Source organism: Mus caroli, unplaced genomic scaffold (genome assembly GCF_978045245.1).
Source record: "Mus caroli unplaced genomic scaffold, Mus_caroli_1 scaffold_13, whole genome shotgun sequence".
In the NCBI taxonomy this organism is placed as follows: domain Eukaryota; kingdom Metazoa; phylum Chordata; class Mammalia; order Rodentia; family Muridae; genus Mus; species Mus caroli.
The window spans coordinates 26,505,312-26,523,727 of record NW_028227268.1 but is presented as its reverse complement, the minus strand read 5'-3'; the positions used below and the strand labels follow the sequence as shown (position 1 = coordinate 26,523,727).

The 18,416-nt window shown below is 47.5% G+C and overlaps 1 protein-coding gene and 1 non-coding gene across 2 annotated transcripts in view; both read right to left on the bottom strand.

The window, feature by feature from the left end:
• Positions 1-8,491: 8,491 nt before the first annotated feature.
• Positions 8,492-8,563, bottom strand: Trnaq-uug (transfer RNA glutamine (anticodon UUG)). The gene has a single exon. It is a non-coding gene; the product is annotated as a tRNA-Gln (tRNA).
• Positions 8,564-12,634: 4,071 nt separating this feature from the next.
• The window catches only part of B4galnt2 (beta-1,4-N-acetyl-galactosaminyltransferase 2 (SID blood group)), a 64,599-nt gene continuing 58,817 nt past the window's right edge, over positions 12,635-18,416 (bottom strand). The window contains exons 9-11 of the mRNA XM_021177919.3: positions 17,898-18,038; positions 16,249-16,468; positions 12,635-15,594 (exon numbers count right to left, since the gene is read on the bottom strand). Coding sequence (XP_021033578.1) covers positions 15,389-15,594; positions 16,249-16,468; positions 17,898-18,038 — 567 coding nt within the window. The 3' untranslated portion in view covers positions 12,635-15,388. The remainder of the gene's footprint in view (positions 15,595-16,248; positions 16,469-17,897; positions 18,039-18,416) is intronic.

Below are 18,416 nucleotides of genomic sequence, written 5' to 3'. Positions count from 1 at the left end.
GGAGGGGGAGGGGGAGGGGGAGAGAGAGAGGAAGGAAGGCAGGAAGCTGGGCAGAGTAATGAACATTTGTAAATTCCATCTCTGAGGGTTTGAACCCTGAGAGGTGGGTACCATTCCTCAGAGCACACCAGGTGGTTCTTCCAATGGCACCCAGCCTGGGCACAGTGGTGTCACCCAGCAAGGCTGGGACACTACACTGGGTCTTTCCCAGATCTGCCCACCATACTGCAAAAGCCACTGCTGGCAGATTCTGATCACACACCACGAGGCCATCAAATCCTACCACCATTAGCTTCTTGGCTTTTTAAATTTTTTCCTTCAGTGGTTTTATTTATTTATTTGTTTTGTTTTATTTAGTTTTTTTTTTGTTGTTGTTTTGTCTTTTTTTGGTTTGTTTTTGTTTGTTTGTTTGGTTGGTTGGTTTTTGTTTTTTCAAGGGAGGGTTTCTCTGTATAACCCTGGCTGTCCTGGAACTCACTCTGTAGACCAGGCTGGCCTCGAACTCAGAAATTCACCTGCCTCTGCCTCCCAAGTGCTAGGATTAAAGGTGTGTGCCACCATTGCCCAGCTTGTCTTGTTTTTAAGACATCCTGACTGAAGCTTCCCCCACTGCTCCATTCCACCCAGTCCCTACCCCGCTCAGTGGTTTTATTTTGAGCTATTTTTAGATTTACAGAAAAATTGCAGAATTGCAAAATAAAACAATTCCCCTTTGCCCTTTCCCAAGCTGCCCAATGGTAACCTCTTGTATAACCATGACCTTTATTAAAATAAAGAAATTAAGAAACGGGCATGGTGGTGCAAGCCTGAAACCCCATCACGTGGGTAAAAGAGGCAGGAGAATTACCAACAAGCATGATGCCAGCAAGTTCTACATTGTGAGTTTCGGGCCAGCCAGGGCTACACAATGAGACTCTGCCTCAAAGGAGCAAGCAACAGTGGGGCTGGAGAAATCCATCACTGAGAAAAGATGGCTGCTGCCAAGGTTGGCAGCCTCAGTGGGATCTCCACAAGGTGGAAGAAGAGGATCAAACCTTGAGAGTTTGCTCTGACATCACAGAGAGGGCCTGAGCTATTGAGTGTGTACACGAGTGGATGAATACACACAACACACACAATGAACAGACAAAACCAAGACATTAGCATCAGTACAACACTATTTATTAAACTCAAGACTTTGGATTTCTCCAGGTTTTCTCTAATGTAATTTTTCTGCTCTAGGATTTGTCTTTGTGGGTTTTTGTTTTTTGTTTTTTTGTTTTTTTGGTTTTTTTGAGACAGGGTTTCTCTATATAGCCCTGGCTGTCCTGGAACTCACTTTGTAGACCAGGCTGGCCTGGGACTCAGAAATCTGCCTGCCTCTGCCTCCCAAGTGCTGGGATTAAAGGCGTGCGCCACCACACCTGGCGAATTTGTCTTGAGTCTATTGCCTTCCTTTTTTTTTTTTTCCTGCAAAGAGTTTTTTGGTTAAAGACAACATGGTCTAAGACATCGTGGCTGTCTAGAAGACACTCCATGGTCCACAGATATCGGAGAATGCAACACTAACTCCCAAGTCACTGCCTATTTCAGTAGGGACAATCTATAGTTCTCTCTGTGACCTGCCACTACAGAACTGCCTACTGTTTTCAGTCTCTGGATTCACCCCCTCCCACCAAGGGTCTAGTCTCAACATCTACCTACATCTCTTTGTCTTCAGCTCCTTAGTTATGCTCCATGACTTTGACCACCTGGCCAGAACCTTTAAAACTTCCCAGGAAGTGGAAAGGACTTTCAGGGCCACCCTGAGAGCAGCAGTTTCCAGAGCAAGGGCGGGCAGTATAATTCAGCCATCCTCCCAGATGTGGTTAGAAGGAAGAATGGTGTGGGGGTAGGGAATAGAGGAAAAGACAGACAGAGGAAAGTACCCAGGATGCTTCCTCTTGGATGATGAATGAGCAGTGATGCCACAGGTACAGATATCCTCTGTCACCCACCTCCCCACCTCCCATCCCCCACCCGCCATGCACCCCAACCCACCCTGCCCTCCAACTCACCCAACCCACTCAAACCACCCCTTCATCCACCCCCAAACTCCTGCCCCAAAATCTCCCCACACACTCTCCCAGAGACTCCCCTACATGCTTCCTCTTAACCTCTGTGCCCTACTCCATCCAAATCATTGACAAATGGCAGCTGATCTTCCAAGAGTGACTGAGATTGCTTGGGAGGGCTGTGCATGTTTGAAAGAAGGTGGCCAGACACAGAGCTTGGAGAAACTCCAGCAATTCACGGCAGCCCGAGGAGGAAGGGCAGCAAAGGGTACTGAGAGTGGTTGAGTCAGAGAAGTGGAGACTGCCCAGCAGAGACCAGGTGATGGCCACTCAGGATCCTCAGCCAGGAAGGAGATGTGCTCTTCAGCGTCTCCAAGTTCTGTTCAAATCATATTGGGCTAAGCCATCTTCAAGTTTCAAATGCTTGTTTTCTTTTTGAGAGGGGGTCTAACGAGACAGGGTGAGCTTCTAACATGCTAAGCAGTGGAGAATGGCCTTTGATGTGATCACATTGGTCCTCCCCTCTCAGCTCCTCAAGTATTGAGATTATAGGCTTGTACCCGCCGCCATGGGATGTGCTAATTCCTAAGGACACTAATTCTCCATGGCTTTAAAGCTCTCAAACACTCATCTGTAAAGGCTTTATTGCCTCCTTCTGCCACAGCCTTAGTTAAAGACCCTTACCTGGAAGGCTCCCCTTCTGCTCAGGGCTTTCCCTGTCTCTAGTTCATTCTCTCTATAGAAGTTGGTCTTCATTTAAAGCCTTTCTTGGTTGTTTTGGCTATGTTGTTGTTTGTTTTTGTTTTTGTTTCTAGACAAGGTTTCTCTGTGTAGCCCTGGCTGTCGTGGACCTTGCTTTGTAGACTAGGTTAACCTGGAACTCAGAGATCCACCTGCCTCTGCCTTCCAAGAACTGGAATTAAAGGCATGGAGTACTATGCCCATCTTGCTTTGGCTTTGAGACAGGTGTTCAATACTTATCCCAGGTTGGCCTGCAACTTGCTATACAGTCTAAAGTGGCCTCTATGTCCTCCTGTCTCAGCCTTCCAGGGGTCAGGATTAGGGGATTCAATTTTAATATTTTCATCAAGGTAAGATGGCTCAACAAATAAAAGTGGTTGCTGCACAGGCCTGATTACCCAAGTTCAAGCCCAAGAATTCACAGTAGGAGAGAGCTGATTCCTGTCCATTCCATGTACACGCACGTCTGCAAGCCTGTGCACAGCTCATCCCCCACAGAATAATAATATGGATTTTTTTATTTTTAATTTTGCATGTATAAGTGTTTTGCTTATATGCACTGTGTACATGTCTGTTGCCTATGGAAGCCAGAAGAGGGCATTGGATTCTCTGGAACTGAAGTTGTAACCTGCCATGTGGATGCTGGGAATCGAACCTGGGTCCTCTGCCAGAGCAGCAAGCTCTCTTAGCCACTCAGTTGCCTCCCCAGCTCTAATTTCTTTTTTCTTTTAAGGATCTCAGACTCCTTTGAGCGCAGAGGTCAAGGCTTGCTTTACCTCATTGACCTTAAAGTTGCTGGCCAACAGGTATGAAAGGAGTCTGTGTTCTGCAATTCACAGACTACTAGCATGCTAGACTGTGTGATAAGTGGGGCACGTATATTATCAAGTGGAAATCAAGACAAGGAAGGGACAGCTTCGGGAAGGTAGTATCTAAATGCAACTCTGCTGGTGCCAGTGCGCTGCCCTCTGCTGGTGACTCAGACTGGGACCTCATGCAACAGCGGGATTCTCTAGTACATTCCTGGAAATGAGTCAATGTCCATTCTTGGGAAGAAAACCATGAGAAGGACTTCTCAGACTATTGTGAGAAAAGAGAGGCTTTCCCCCAAAGCTACAGGGGCTAGGAAGAGGGGAAAATTGGACCAGAGAACCTGGAGCCTGAAAAAGAACAGAGAGATAATGGGGAATACTAGTGGGTTTTTTTGGTTTTTGGAGACAGGGTTTCTCTGTGTAGCCCTGGCTGTCCTGGAACTCACTCTGTAGTTTAGACTGGCCTTGAACTCAGAGATCTACTTGCCTTTGCCTCCCAAGTGCCGGGATCAAAGGGGTGTGCCACCACCATCCATGTACCAAGGTGGTCAGAAGAGGACATTGGATCCTCCAGGAACTGAAGTTACAGATGGTCGTGATCTACCACGTGGGTGCTGAGAATCGAACCCAGAGCTCCTGCAAGAGGAATGGGTGTTCTTATGTTCTTAACCACTGAACCATGCTTCCAGCTCAGACGCATGCGCGCGCGTTCCTGTGCGTGTTGGCCAATGACTAAACAAAACAAACAAACCAACAAAAACAAAAGGGGGGAAACCCCTGAAAAACTGATTTGAAAGCTTTGGCCAGGAAAGCTCTGAGCCGGAGCTGAGGATTCCCTGCCAATGGAAGCTGAGAAGGCCTGAGGCGCCATGCGTGGTGCCCAGGTTCCTCCCATGCGCAGAAACCTCTGACACCACAGCAGACAGGGTCTTCGAGTTCTCCGGGAGATTTCTAGGCACCAGAAGCTCCATCGCTCAGGGCTGTACCATTGATGAACAGCAAAATCATCAGAGTGCTCTTCCTAATTGCCCCTCGAACTTCCACCCCTGAGTTCCCATTGCCTCTGTCGCAACCTAGACTGCGAACGCATAAGCAAATACATTAAATAGCCGTCTGTGCTTTCTAAGTTTCCCCGCCTTGCATTACTGTTTCTTCTTTCTAGTATTTGCGCTTCTAGAATTTCACTATCTTGGTTGTCTTTCGAGAAGTCACCATTATTGAACGTAGCACAGACTGGTTCAGACATGGATAGAAGTGCTTCTGTCTTCTCTCACATTACGTGTGTGTCTTCGTGTGCCTGTCGAGTTGGGAGGAGGCAAATGTGTGTCACGTGTGTGCATGGAGGTTAGAGGACAGCCTTTGGGAGCCACCTCTGTCTTTCCTCTCTATACAGTTTGCAGGCCACCAGGCTTGCGTGGGGTAAGTGACTTCACCCACTCAGCCATCTCCCCAGCCTCTTTCTCCGACAGAATCTCACCCTGTCCTCACCCTTGCTGTGTCGCTGACGATGACCTTGCATTGCTGAGCCTGCTGATCCTACCTTCCAAGTACAGGGATTACAGGCCTGTAACAATACACCTAGCTAGGGCTCTTCTGTGTGTTTTACTAATTCTCAAAACACTGGCAGGCAAAGGCACCATGGTTATTCTTTTTCCAAAGAGGCTTAATACATTCAAATTGCTTACCTAGCTGTATCTTGCCAACTGAGGTAGAATGGATGGTTAACCGGGTCTTTGTATGACACCTAGACTTCACCTGGTCTTGTAAATACATCCATATGTCTAGTAAAAGCAAAACCATGTTGCTGGATCAGTTTTGTTTTAGACAAAGTCTTTTTAAAAAATAATTACTGCCGAGCGTGGTGGTGCACGCCTTTAATCCCAGCACTCGGGAGGCAGAGGCAGGCGGATTTCTGAGTTCGAAGCCAGCCTGGTCTACAAAGTGAGTGCCAGGACAGCCAGGGCTACACAGAGAAACCCTGTCTCGAAAAAACAAAAAAAAAAAAAGAAAAAAATAATAAAAATAATTACTTATTTATTTTGAAGACAGGGTCTTCCAACACAGCTGGGATGTTCTGGAACTCACTGTGTAGACTAGGTGCTCCTCAGATTCGCAGAGATCTGCCTGCCTTTGACTCCCAAGTGCTGCAATTTTTTGAGACAGCTTCTGCTGTATCCCAGGCCAGCTTCCAACTCCCTATTAGAGTTGAGGATGACCTTGAACACATCTTTGTCCTGCCTTCACCTCCTAAAGATGTTCTGAGAATGAACATGGGGTTTTCTACATGCTAAGCAAGCACTCTACCAAATGGGTGACTTATTTATTTTTAAGGGTATGAGTGTTTTAGCAAGTATGTGTGTGTGTATGTGCGTGTGTGTGTGTGTTTACCATGTGTATGCATGCAGTGCCTGAGAAGACAGCATTGGTTCCCTGGAAATGGAGTTGTGAACAGTTGTGAGCACCATGGAGGTCCTGGGAATCAAACCCAGGTCCTCTGGAAGAACAGTCAGGGCTCCTATTTTTTGAGCCTGGACAGTCTGAGTATGTGCTGCTGTCCCTGACTGGGCAGTTTTTGTTGCCTAATTCCAATAAAGATCTTGCTTTGCTGGACTTTTGTAACTGCTTGCGTTGTTTGGTTTTTCCGACTCCAACACCGGGTATTGGTATACAGGGATGTCCCATGGTGCTGAGCAGTACCTGTGGGTTTTGTCTTATTTACACGTCTGTGCCTACATGAATGGACCCATGTATGTGCAGATGTCAGGCCAGGGCCCGTGTGTGTTCTGCTGCTGACCTATGCTCCCGCTGGCCAACCTTATCCCATGTTCTTGGAGACACTTAGGATTGTCATCGGGTGGGTGTGATGTGTCCAATTTAGCTCTTTAGTGATATGCTACATAGTGAGGTTATTTTCAAGTCTGAGGCTATTTTCCTCTTTTTTTTTTCTTTTTCTTTTTTTTTTTCTTTTCTTTCTTTTTTTTTCTCGAGACAGGGTTTCTCTGTGTAGCCTGGCTGTCCTGGAACTCACTCTGTAGACCAGGCTGGCCTCGAACTCAGAAATCCACCTGCCTCTGCCTCCCAAGTGCTGGGATTAAAGGTATGCATATGTTGGTGTGAATGTGGAAGCCAGGGTCAATGTGAAGCGTTTTCTTTCTTTCTAAAGACAGGTTCTCTCATTGGCTGGCCAATGACCCTTCTGCCTTCACTTCCCCAGCATTGGGACTACAATCCCCAGCATGCCCAGCTCTGACATGAGTTCTGTGGATGGAGCTCAGGTCGGCATGGTTGCATATAAACTCTTTACCTGCTAAGCTATTCCCCTAGCACAGGTTTTGCTATTTTTCAGCAGGCAGTTTTCTTACAGGCTTTGAGAATTTATTTAGATTTATTTGCTATTTATGCATTACACATGCATATCCCTAGTCTGTGGCTTACCTTTTCTCTTAGTATGCCAGGCCCTGAGTGCCTTGCAGTTCACCACTGAGCAACAGGCCCAGATATTTTCACTCTTCTGATGGTACGTGGAGTAGCACAGTCCGGTCTGTGCGTTTTATTCGGGCTTTGTTTAAACTGAGGTGTAGGTATTCCCCTATGTCGTCAGCCAAGCTCACCGCTTCTGTCACTTTCAGGTCAACAATTCTCTTGGGACTTACTGCTGTGTTTAGTGTTAACAAGAATCCGATTTCATATTCTTTCCCTATAAGCAAGCACCCAGCCGGATGTCAAGTAGATAGGAATCTCCTAACTCTGTTGTGCTACCTTTTATTATTATTTAAATTTGTGACACCTTTGTTATTATAAACTATGCCTAAAGGTGAGGCTGCATCTTGCTTCCCTGTTCTGTTCCATCGGTATGTTTATCCATCCAGACATTATCTTAATTTCTTTAATGTACAGTTAACAAGCATCTTTATTTTCTGGTAGCGCAAGTGTGCCTCCTCTCACGTCTTGATCTTTTTGAGGTTGCGATGGTTCATTCAAACTGATCCATTCAGATGTTTTAACGAGTGCGTGGGTTGTGTCTGCAAGAGGCATGCTTAGAGAATTAATCCGAGAGTCGAGAGAAGCTCCTTTTGTTTTCATGGCATCCTCCCAAGGGTGAGAACCTATAGCCACCGTGCCAATCACTCTGTAGGGAGACCATAATGCGTCAGCAGGCTCCCTCGTCATTTATCCCACAGGGACAAACACGTCTCAAATCCCAGATCTGAATCCAAAGAAGATACAATACTCCCTGTACATATTTTCCACCCGCGGATCGATGCAGCTAAAGAAATCCTTAGCGATTCCTGCCCTTCTCTCGGAGAAACACCTTACGGACGGTGAGAAACTGTACTGACCGCCTGACTAAGTGACTGTAGTCTAATTGAAACACAACCTCCTTGGGTGAGCAACGCAGACTCAAGACCAAAACACGGGTTTATGACCCCTAAACGCACAAGCCTCCGGGAATCGCTCGCTTGTACCCAATCAGAGGTCCCCTGGCACCACTTGTCCGCCCCCATGGCCCCGTCTGGCCACTTCATTCGCGGCTCACAAAGCAATCCCACCGCGCGTTCTGCACAGCAGCCAATCAGAGGGTAGGGGGCGGGGACTCCGAGGCGCGGTGAGAGCAGCGGTACTCAGACAGGAAAGCCTCGGGATCCTTCGGGTTCTTTCGTTTTCCCTCCAGGGTAAAGTTATGTTCAGTCTTCCATCAACACGTTTATTTTTCCGCCCGACTCGGCGCGCGTGCGCAGTGCCTCCCAGCCCAGGCTGTTCCTGAAATGTAAGCGTGTTGAGACACAGGGAGGGAAGCTGAACGTCCATCCTACAGGTCAGTGCATTCCCTGCGGAGACTCGGGTTGGTTGCTACTTCTTGCAGGCCCCAAAACAGGGATTCTAAGGCCAAAAAAAGGTTCAGTGAGGTCCCACCGAGATTTGAACTCGGATCGCTGGATTCAAAGTCCAGAGTGCTAACCATTACACCATGGGACCTGCTGGCGGCTTAAGGCGCCCGGCAGCCTTCTCAAGCCACATGACGTTGGGCAACCTTTTCTAAGCTTCGCTACACTTGGCTTGGGCCCGTGGCCGGTGGCCGCGGTGGCGGGCAGACACGGAACCACCGAGATTCCCATGTCCTTACGAATTCCAAACGTTCAAGGGCCCCGAGGTGTCTGTCACCTCTTCCGGTGCTCCTCCAAGGGTCCCGGCTCTTAACCCCAAGTCTCGAGGGCGGCGGGTCGTCCGATCGGACCAAGTCCGGAGAAAGCCGGCTCCGGTCCCGGACTCCGGGCAGGAGGTTCGGCGCACGCAGCCCGGGCTTTCTACTTGTTTTCTGCGTTTATATCAGGAGGACTGTGGCGAGGACGCTTTGGCCCAGCGGGGAAGGACGCGGACTGGCACGTGGTGGCACAGCCGTTCAAACCCCGGACGAACCTGGGGTGCAGACGGGGATGCAGGAGAGTGCGCCGCACGTGGATGCCGCAGCCCCTGCTCCGCGCTATGCAAATTATCTGTAGGGAGATTGGCGCTTCCAATTCTGCACTTCCGCCCGCGCTTCTAAAGGCCGGACTACCGAAACTTCTAGCGTTCCGATCCTTAGAAAAACCCAGTCAGAATTTTAACAACAGACACCCACCATCAACACACCACACACACACACATCCCGCAAAACAACAACAAAATCCCCACTTCTGCACTCCCTAGTCTTTCATTTTTCCCTAAATGTGTTTCTGCAGGTCAGTCAACACTTTGACTCAGCAGTTCACCTTCGAGCATTACCCTAGTGGACATCCATCTGTGCCTCGAGGCTGCTTCAAGGATGCTCTGGACTATGTATTGTTTGTTATACTACAGTGAGGCTTGGCCCCATAACGTGCTCTACAAGAGTTTAAGAAATCACCCGTGTGCCAGGCTCAGATAAGCACTAGGGACACCAGGAATGTTAACTACACAGGGATGTCTGTTCAGTGAGAGAGATGTATGATGTGTCTTCTGCCAAGAAGGCTGGAAGCAGATGTGGGTAATGGCCTGTGACCGGAGACTGATAGGCTGAGATCTCACCAGTTCCTCCCTGGACTCTTATCGGTGAGCATGTTTTTCTCAGTCTATAGAAACTATCTTTCTGGAAGATGTCACATGTACTTTACAAAGAGTTCCAGTGCAGTCATGTCTTAAGCTGTGCTGTGCACAGGCGATTGGGTTAATCATCACCAGGTAAGTTTTCACCAAATAAACTACTTGGTTTGAACCAACACTGGCTGCTTAATTGTGTTGAATTGAACAACCTTGTTTCCTACAGATTCACCACTCTGCTGACGTTAGTGATCACAGAGACACCCTCCCACCCCCAAACTTGTATTGAGACAAAAGACCGAACCAAACAGCTCTGCTTTTCACTTCTTTTTTTTTTTACAATTTTTTTATTATTATTTATTTATTATATGTAAGTACACTGTAGCTGTCTTCAGACACTCCAGAAGAGGGCATTAGATTCTACTACGGATGGCTGTGAGCCACCATGTGGTCGCTGGGACCTGAACTCGGGACTTAGGAAGAACAGTCGGCGCTCTTGACCACTGAGCCATCTCGCCAGACCACTGAGCCATCTCACCAGCCTGCTTTTCACTTCTTATGCATAAGACGCCATTCACAAGCAAACAGAAGAGCTATGCACTGTGCAGTCTATTTGCTGTGTGACCTTGTACTAGGGTTCTATAGGATAGCAACTTATAGGATGAATATATATAGTTATAATAGACTATTACATATAATATAAATATTTCTGTATATAAGTAATTATATATTATAAATGTATATTAGTATAGAGTATATACTATACTCTAGTGTGACTTCCTATGTCAGGATCTGGATTTGAAGTGGCTACTTCAAATTGTGCAAAAGCCCGTCATGGGTGTGCCCTCCATTTTTGGACTTCAGTTAATCTCAGATGTAGTCAAGTTGACATCCAAAAATAGCTTGTCTCATTTTCTTGAGAAATCCAATGTTTTTGCAAGTATGGGTGACACTAGACTGTGTCCAAAGTACATACACTTATTCTTTAGGCTCTCTGTGTGTGTGTGGTGTGTGTGTGAGAGAGAGCGTGTGTGTATGTGTGAGCATGTGTGTTTGTGTGCGTCGGCCTGCCTATCTTTAGCTTGGCCAGTTGGACTCAGTCTAGCAACTGACACCCAGGAGCCAGAGATTTTAAAACTGGATCCAGTTCTGGTGGTGTCTTCGACACCATTGACCTCAGTGCAGTAAGGCAGCCAGGCCATGCCCACTGTCCTCTCAGGTGACATGCCAAGCAAACTGGCCTTGTTGGGCCCCTGGTTGCCTCAGTCCCTGGATTCTTGGCCACTTTCCTGAGCTTGCTTTGTCTACCCCCTTCTAGTGCTATGAGCTGTCCACTATTCTGCTAAGTTCCTCTTCTGTGCATGCAGTCACGAACGCAGTTAGTCCAAGTGCTTATTTGGTAAGAGTCTGACAGTTTGTCCCTGAGTGAATGGATAAGAGTTTTTCTAGTGTGGGTGTGCGTGGCGGGGCGGTGTGCATGCCTTTAATCCGAACACTCTGGAGGCAGAGGCAGGTGAGTTTGAGTCCAGTCTACAGAATAAGTTTTAGATCAGCCAGGGCTGGGCTACACAGGGAAAAACCCTGTCTCCAAAACCAAAAAACAAACAAACAAATAAGAAGAAAAGAAAAGTAGCTTGTAGCTCTTGCATATTATCAGAAGGAGCACTACAGAGTTTCCATTTTGAAAAAAAACCCCATCTGACATTGAGATTCCTGATAGGTTATCTCCGACGATGAAATGAGCCAACTCATTTAAGCCAAGTTAAAGTATAAAGGCAGGTTTATTGGAGGCAGCTCTTGGGCAGGTTCACCAGTCCCAAGAAATGAGACCAGGGAGGTCACCGTGCAGACAAGGAGACAGAGCGGACGGGGAAGAGAAATGCAGAGGGGGCTGGGGATACAGGATGCCCAGACCAAAACAAAATGTCTGGATTATATAGTGAAGAACCTCTGGGCTGCAGAGTTCAAGTAGGGACTGAGGGATGCTGGGAGAGCCTGGAGGCCAGGTCTGCTTTGGTATGTTAAATACCAAAACCTCAGCCTCTTGTCCTGGGTCTGAATCCCAATACCTCAAGGCTGTGCTTGAACACTAGGCATTTGTAGACCTCATTTTTTCCTGCTTATTTCATTATTACAAAGGCCATGTGAGCTGGGCATGGTGGCACATGGCTTTAATTCCAGCACTCTGTGGGCACAAGCAGGCTCATCTCTGTGAGTTCCAGAATAGCTAGGGCTACATAGAGACCTGCCCCACCCTCCGAGAGGGTCCCATGACTGCACAGGACACATTGGCATAATTCCCCCCTCCCCCAGTCCTCCCCCCCCTACTCCCGGTCCACTCTCCAGGGTTCACTATATAGCTCTGTAGCTCTCCTGCCCCACAACTGGCTCTGTAGACCAGAGATCAAAGACATTGTCACCACAACTGGCCTGGTATGGGTTCTCAAGAGGATTATATCCCTACAGCGAGTGTGTAGGTGACAGTGACTGCCCTTGTGTCCCCACTTCTCCATGCTCAGGTTTGTCCCAGGCATTCCCCACACCTTCTTTCTTAACTTAATCCTACGAACTGGCACACTCACTGTAACCCTACTTGTGTTCCTCGGTTGGCATTAAAGGATTGCTTCCTTGTCCTTGCTTACTGCAGTATGAATTAGCAGGAAGGGGGTTCGTTGTGTGTCTGTTTTTTTTGTTTTTTAACCTGCCCTCTCACTCCACTTGATGTGGCTGGCAGTCTCAAGAGTGGGCCCTGGGCCTTCATCGTCTTTAAATGTGGCTAGTGTTTTAACAGACTTGGTCACTGAGCCACTTGCTTTGGGACACAGGAAGACCCAAAGGAAGAAATGTTCCAGTTTTGTGCTCAGAGACTCTTAATATCACCCTGCCATGTGACACTAACCTTGGGAAGATGGGGGCAAACATCTACTCACTCCAGTCAGGAACCAATGACAGATCAAAATAAGGACACCACCCAAGTCCAGTGTAGCGGACTGATGAGTTTTATTGGGGTTACAGACAGAAGTATGGGTGAGGGATTACCACAGGGTCACAAAGGACTCAAAAGACAGCGGCACCATGAAAGCTCACCATGTCACAAAAGCTGTAAACCTGAAGCCCTCTGTACAACTTGTAGACAGCTCAACAGGTTAGAAAATGTCTGTTTCAGGCATCTCAACTTGTCTGAGAGTGCCTCTCAGCAGCCTTCACAGCTAATATACTTGGAAAAGAGGGGGCCTGGTCTGTCTGGTGGGTTTCAGGGAGTTCCTGGACCCTTTGGGAAGAGGTGTTACTGGATCATAGGAAACACTCTCTCTCTCTCTCTCTCTCTCTCTCCTGGAGAGAAGGTTCTAGATCTTGAAGTAGAGAAAAGACTGTGCTTGAGTATGCTAACGACAACCCAGTCAAAATGGAGGATGTTAACATTTGCTGTGAGAATGCCCAGGGTTACAGACTGGCAGCTATGCCTTACTTCTGGGAATCTGAACTCAAGTCCTCATGCTTGGGTAGCAAACACTTCACCTTTTGAGCCATTTCCTCAGCCCCTGATTTGGGGTTTTGGTTTTGTTCTGGAAACAAAACAAAACAGAGCTCACTGCCTAGCCCTGGCTGGAGGATCTCTGAATTCAAGGCTGGGATTAAAGGCCCGCACCACAAGTAGCTGGTGTGTCATTCCTTGTCTCCTTACCCACTCCAGCTGGTGTTTGGCTTTCTATGGTCTAGTTCAGAGCAATAATTACCTCAGGAAGTAAAAAACAAAATGTAAGTATGTTCAGAGTGTTGAAATGGGCTGGCGAGATGGCTCAGCGGGTAAGAGGACGGACTGCTCTTCCAAAGGTCCTGAGTTCAAGTCCCCCCAACCACATGGTGGCTCACAACTACCGGTAATGAGATCTGACACTCTCTTCTAGTATGTCTGAAGTCAGCTACAGTGTACTTACGTATAATAATTATAATAATAAATAAATCTTTGGGCCGGAGTTAGCAGGGACTGAGAGAGCAGGGCTGACTGGAGTGAGCAGAGATTCTATCCCCAACAACCACATGAAAGCTCACAATCTTTTCTCTTTCTTTCTTCCTTTCTCTTTCTTTCTTTCTCTTTCTTTCTTTCTTTTTCTTTCTTCCTTCCTTCCTTTCTTTTTTCCTTTCTTTTCTTTCTTTCTTCCTTCCTTCCTTCCTTCCTTTCTTTTCTTTCTTTTCTTTCTTTCCTTTCTTTCTTTCTTTCTTTCTTTCTTTCTTTCTTTCTTTCTTTCTTTCTTTCTTTCTTTCTTTCTTTCTTCCTTCCTTCCTTCCTTCCTTCCTTCCTTCCTTTCTTTCTTTTCTTTCTTTCTTTCTTTCTTTCTTTCTTTCTTTCTTTCTTTCTTTCTATCTTTTTTTGGTTTTCCGAGACAGGGTTGTCACAATCTTAACATCCATCTTAATATCCCATTAAAATCAAAATATAAGCCCGGCATGGTGGCGCATGCCTTTAATCCCAGCACTCGGGAGGCAGAGGCAGTCAGATTTCTGAGTTCGAGGACAGCCTGGTCTACAGAGTGAGTTCCAGGACAGCCAGGGCTACACAGAGAAACCCTGTCTCAAAAAGAAAAAGAATTATAATGAATAAACATATTTAAAAGTCAAAGTTTAAAAATCAAGCTAGAGACTAGAGATATGGCTTATCAGTTAAGAGCACTGACTTCTTTTCCAGAGGTTCTGAGTTCAATTCCCAGCAACCACATGGTGGCTCCCAGCCATCACAAGAGGTCTGATGCCCTTTCTGATGTGTCTGAAGACAGCTACAGTGTGTGTGTGTGTATGTGTGTGTGTAAATTCTTTTTAAAAATTCAAGCCAGAAATTGTGGTTCACACCTCATACCTCAGCACTGGGAAGTGGAGACAGGAGGATTGCCAGGAGTGTGAGGTCAGTCTGTCCTACACAGTGAGTGCTAGGCCAGGCAGTCTTGACAAAATAAGATCAGAATTATTTGGTTAATATTTAGCCATTCACTCATTCCTTCATTTATTTTAAAGCTTATTTTGTGTGCATGTATGTGCCTGAGGGTATGTATGCACCATTTATATGCAGGGGCCTTTGGAGGTAAGCAGATTCTTCCAGTCCCCTGAAACTGCAGTTATGAAGTTGTGACTCATCATGTGGGTCCTGGGAGCCAATCTAGGTCCTCTGTCCTAATCGCTCTTAAGCACTGAGCGCTCTCCAGCCCCCTAGTCATTCATTTAAAGATGGGCTGTTACATAGCCCAGGCTGACCTTGAACTCAATCCTCCTACTTCAGTTACTGAGCTTTGGGATCACAACACGACACCAACCTTAACATCTGGCTTTAAATAACATTATTTTAGATCAACTTATTGCCTTATTTTTTTTTCAAGACAAGAGTTTCTCTGTAGTCTTGGCTGTCCTAGAACTCTCTCTGTAGACCAGGCTGTCCTCAAACGCGCAGAGATCCACCTGCTTCTGCCCCCGGAGTGCTGTGATTAAAGATGTGCCCCACCACCTTCCAGCCCTTGTCTTTGTCTCATTCCCTGCCCTTTCCCTCTCTAGGGCAGATAAATCTCTGTGCTGAGAATTTGGTCTTGGGGGTCCTGAGCCGACTTCGGGCTCCTACCCTAGCTCCAGCTTCCAGCTACTTTGTTCCCTGTCCCCCTTGTTAGGAGTCTGCTTTTGGTACCCTTCAATGTCCAATCCTACTATTTTTTTGTTGTCCGCCGCTAATCTGTTTATTGCGATTCCTGGTCTTTGTACTTTTTAAGTGGAGCAGTAGAGATGGTTCTTGAAGTACTGGAGTGCAACCTTGAATTGGATCACAGAATTGGTGTTGGCCCGGTATTTCTCATAAGTCTTCTCCAAGGAAGCCAGCTTTGGATCCTTTGGTGGTGTTCTTACTTGATGGTTTATAATCACACCCGGGCAAGAGCCCACCAACAGTGTCCCCAGCCCATCAATAAAGAACTCTGCAAAGAGAAGAGGAACGGGAGACAAAAGGAAGCTAAAGACAAATAGCTGTGGTTCCCCACCCACGCCGGACAGGGAGCCGGACAGGGAGCCGGACAGGGAGCGGGACAGGGAGCCGGACAGGGAGCGGGACAGGGAGCCGGACAGGGAGCCGGACAGGGAGCCGGACAGGGAGCCGGACAGGGAGCCGGACAGGGAGCCGGACAGGGAGCGGGACAGGGAGCGGGACAGGGAGCCGGACAGGGAGCCGGACAGGGAGCCCTGGAGCTGAAAGGAAAGAAACAGATAACCTCAGTTTCTCAGATTGGAGTGTGGGCATCGGTACCGCTGGGTTCCACTAAATGGGACTGTGGGTTCTGGAGAGGAAGGGGTGAAGGGAGAGAGCAGTCCCTAAGTACAGTTTTCGGTGGAAAAGACTTTCTGAAAGAAGACTGAAGCTGAGAAAGGTAGAGGGCTGAGCTGCGGGGAAGGTCGGAGAAATGTGTCTCAAGTGGGCAGGAAGCAGCGTAGGGAGACACCGGGAGATGAGGGCGGCAAGAGGGACCACGAGTTCCACAGTCTGGGGTGAAAGAAAGATCCCTGGGGTATCAAGAAGGAGTTTCCCAGGAGGACCCCCTTCCCCACTGCCCGGCACACCCCTCTGAGCCTCTCACCTCCATGGGCCACTCGTTGTAAGATGGGATCAAACCCAACTCTTTGCACTTTTTCCGTGTGAGCCAAGAAGAAGTTCACCACACCGCTGGTCAGCGTGCATCCAGGGAAGCCGTCGAGGGCCTGGAATGAGCCCCACCTCTGGTGAAGACAGCTCCCATTCTCGGTCTGTTCATACAGCAGCCTGAACTGGTAAGTATTCCCCTGCACGCTGCCGCCCACCTAGTCAGCAAACAGAAACCAGGGTCTGAGCCGATCAGTGTTCATTCCTCTGCGAAGCCTCCCAGGACTGCAGCTTTTTTTTTTTTAATACTTTTTTTTTTAAAGATTTTTTTTTTTTAATTTATTTATTATATGTAAGTACACTGTAGCTGTCTTCAGACACTCCAGAAGAGGGCGCCAGATCTCGTTAGGGATGGTTGTGAGCCACCATGTGGTTGCTGGGATTTGAACTCTGGACCTTCGGAAGAGCAGTCGGGTGCTCTTACCCACTGAGCCATCTCTCCAGCCCAGGACTGCAGCTTTTAAGAGAATAAAAACTACTCTGTGGATCTAGCCTCCAAAGGACCCTCAGTGGCTCTGCCATGTGGCCACAGCCCTTTCCACACTACTGCTGGGTCGTTGAATCCCTATCTCCACATGCAGGCACGCACATACACATGTGTATACACATACATACACACCTGCTTTGTAGCTGAGGCTGGCCTCGAGCCCCCATCATCCTGCTTCCATAGGTGTACTACCACACACAGTATAACTTTAGGGGTTTGGTTTTGTTGTTGTCTTTGAGCTAAGGGCTTACTCTGTAGACCGCACTGGCCTTGAACTCACAGAGACCCTCCTGCTTCTGCCTCCCCAGTGCTGGACTAAAGGTGTGTACCACTAGGTCCAACTATATTTTCTTTTTTAAGATTTATTATTATGCATAAGTACCCTGTAGCTGTCTTCTGGCACACCGGAAGAGGGCACCAGATCTCATTACAGATGGTTGTGAGCCACCATATGGTTGCTGGGATTTGAACTCAGGACCTTCGGAAGAGCAGTCACTGTTCTTACCCGCTGAGCCATCTCACCAGCCCCCAACTATGTTTTCATTATAAAATGAATGTGGAGGGGGCGGTGCAGAGATGACTCAGTGGTTGAAGGCATCTGTTCTTGCAAAGGATCCGAGTTCTGTTCCCATCAGTACTCATGCGTCAGCTCACACCCATCTGTAACTCCAGTTCCAGGTGGTCCAACTCCCTCTTCTGGCTTCTGCGAGCACAGATATATGTGCAGGCAGAACAACTATACACATAAAATAAAAGGAAATAAATCTAAAAAATAATTTTTTTAAATGTGACTGAACAAGAACCCGGTTCTCTTAAACCTCATATAGTCTAAGAATGTAATTAGAAATGTATAAATATGCTTTTTTTTTTTAACTTAATTTTTTGGAAAACAATTGTAAACTTTTCTTTATTGTGGCATATAAAATTTGTTTCAAAGAAAATGGTTGAGTCCAAAGCAGAGCTCATGCTCTCTGGCCGAGCTGCGAGCCCCTCATCCCCTCAGTTCCTCCCTCTGACACTAACATTCCTTCCTCTCTCTCCATCACTCCTCACCACTCACTACAGGTGGCAGCCAGCTGAGCTTGGCCATTGTTCCTTACCACATCCAGTTCGGTTTTCTCCAGGACATCCACCAGTACCTCAATCTTGGTCTTGTCGATGAAGAGAAAATCATCGTCCACCCAGAGGACGTATTTAGTAGTCACCTGTGAGATGGCCAGGTTCCTCCCAGCAAACCAGCCCTGCAGGCAGCATGGGGTTGGATCAGCAGTTGTCACCTCAGGGGCTTCTTGAATTCCCAGTGACCAGGCTGCCTCCCACCATGGGTGAACTTGGATTCTGTGGGACTCTGTAGTTCAGACAAGGCTGACAACTACAGTCTGCCTCAGAGAGACATGGCAGGGACAGTGACTTTCTGGATCAGAGGCTGAGACAAAGACTGGAAAGTCCTTCCTTAGTCCAGTGACCTCTATGAATAGACTGGAGTCCCCTCTCACCTTACAGTTGCCTTCTACCTCCTGGGAGATGTTGGTTTGGGGAACCTTTGCTCTCAGTGATATCCTTTCCTTTTCTATGTTTGGGGAGCGGCTAGGACTGGGAGGGAGGGAGAGCCTAGCTTG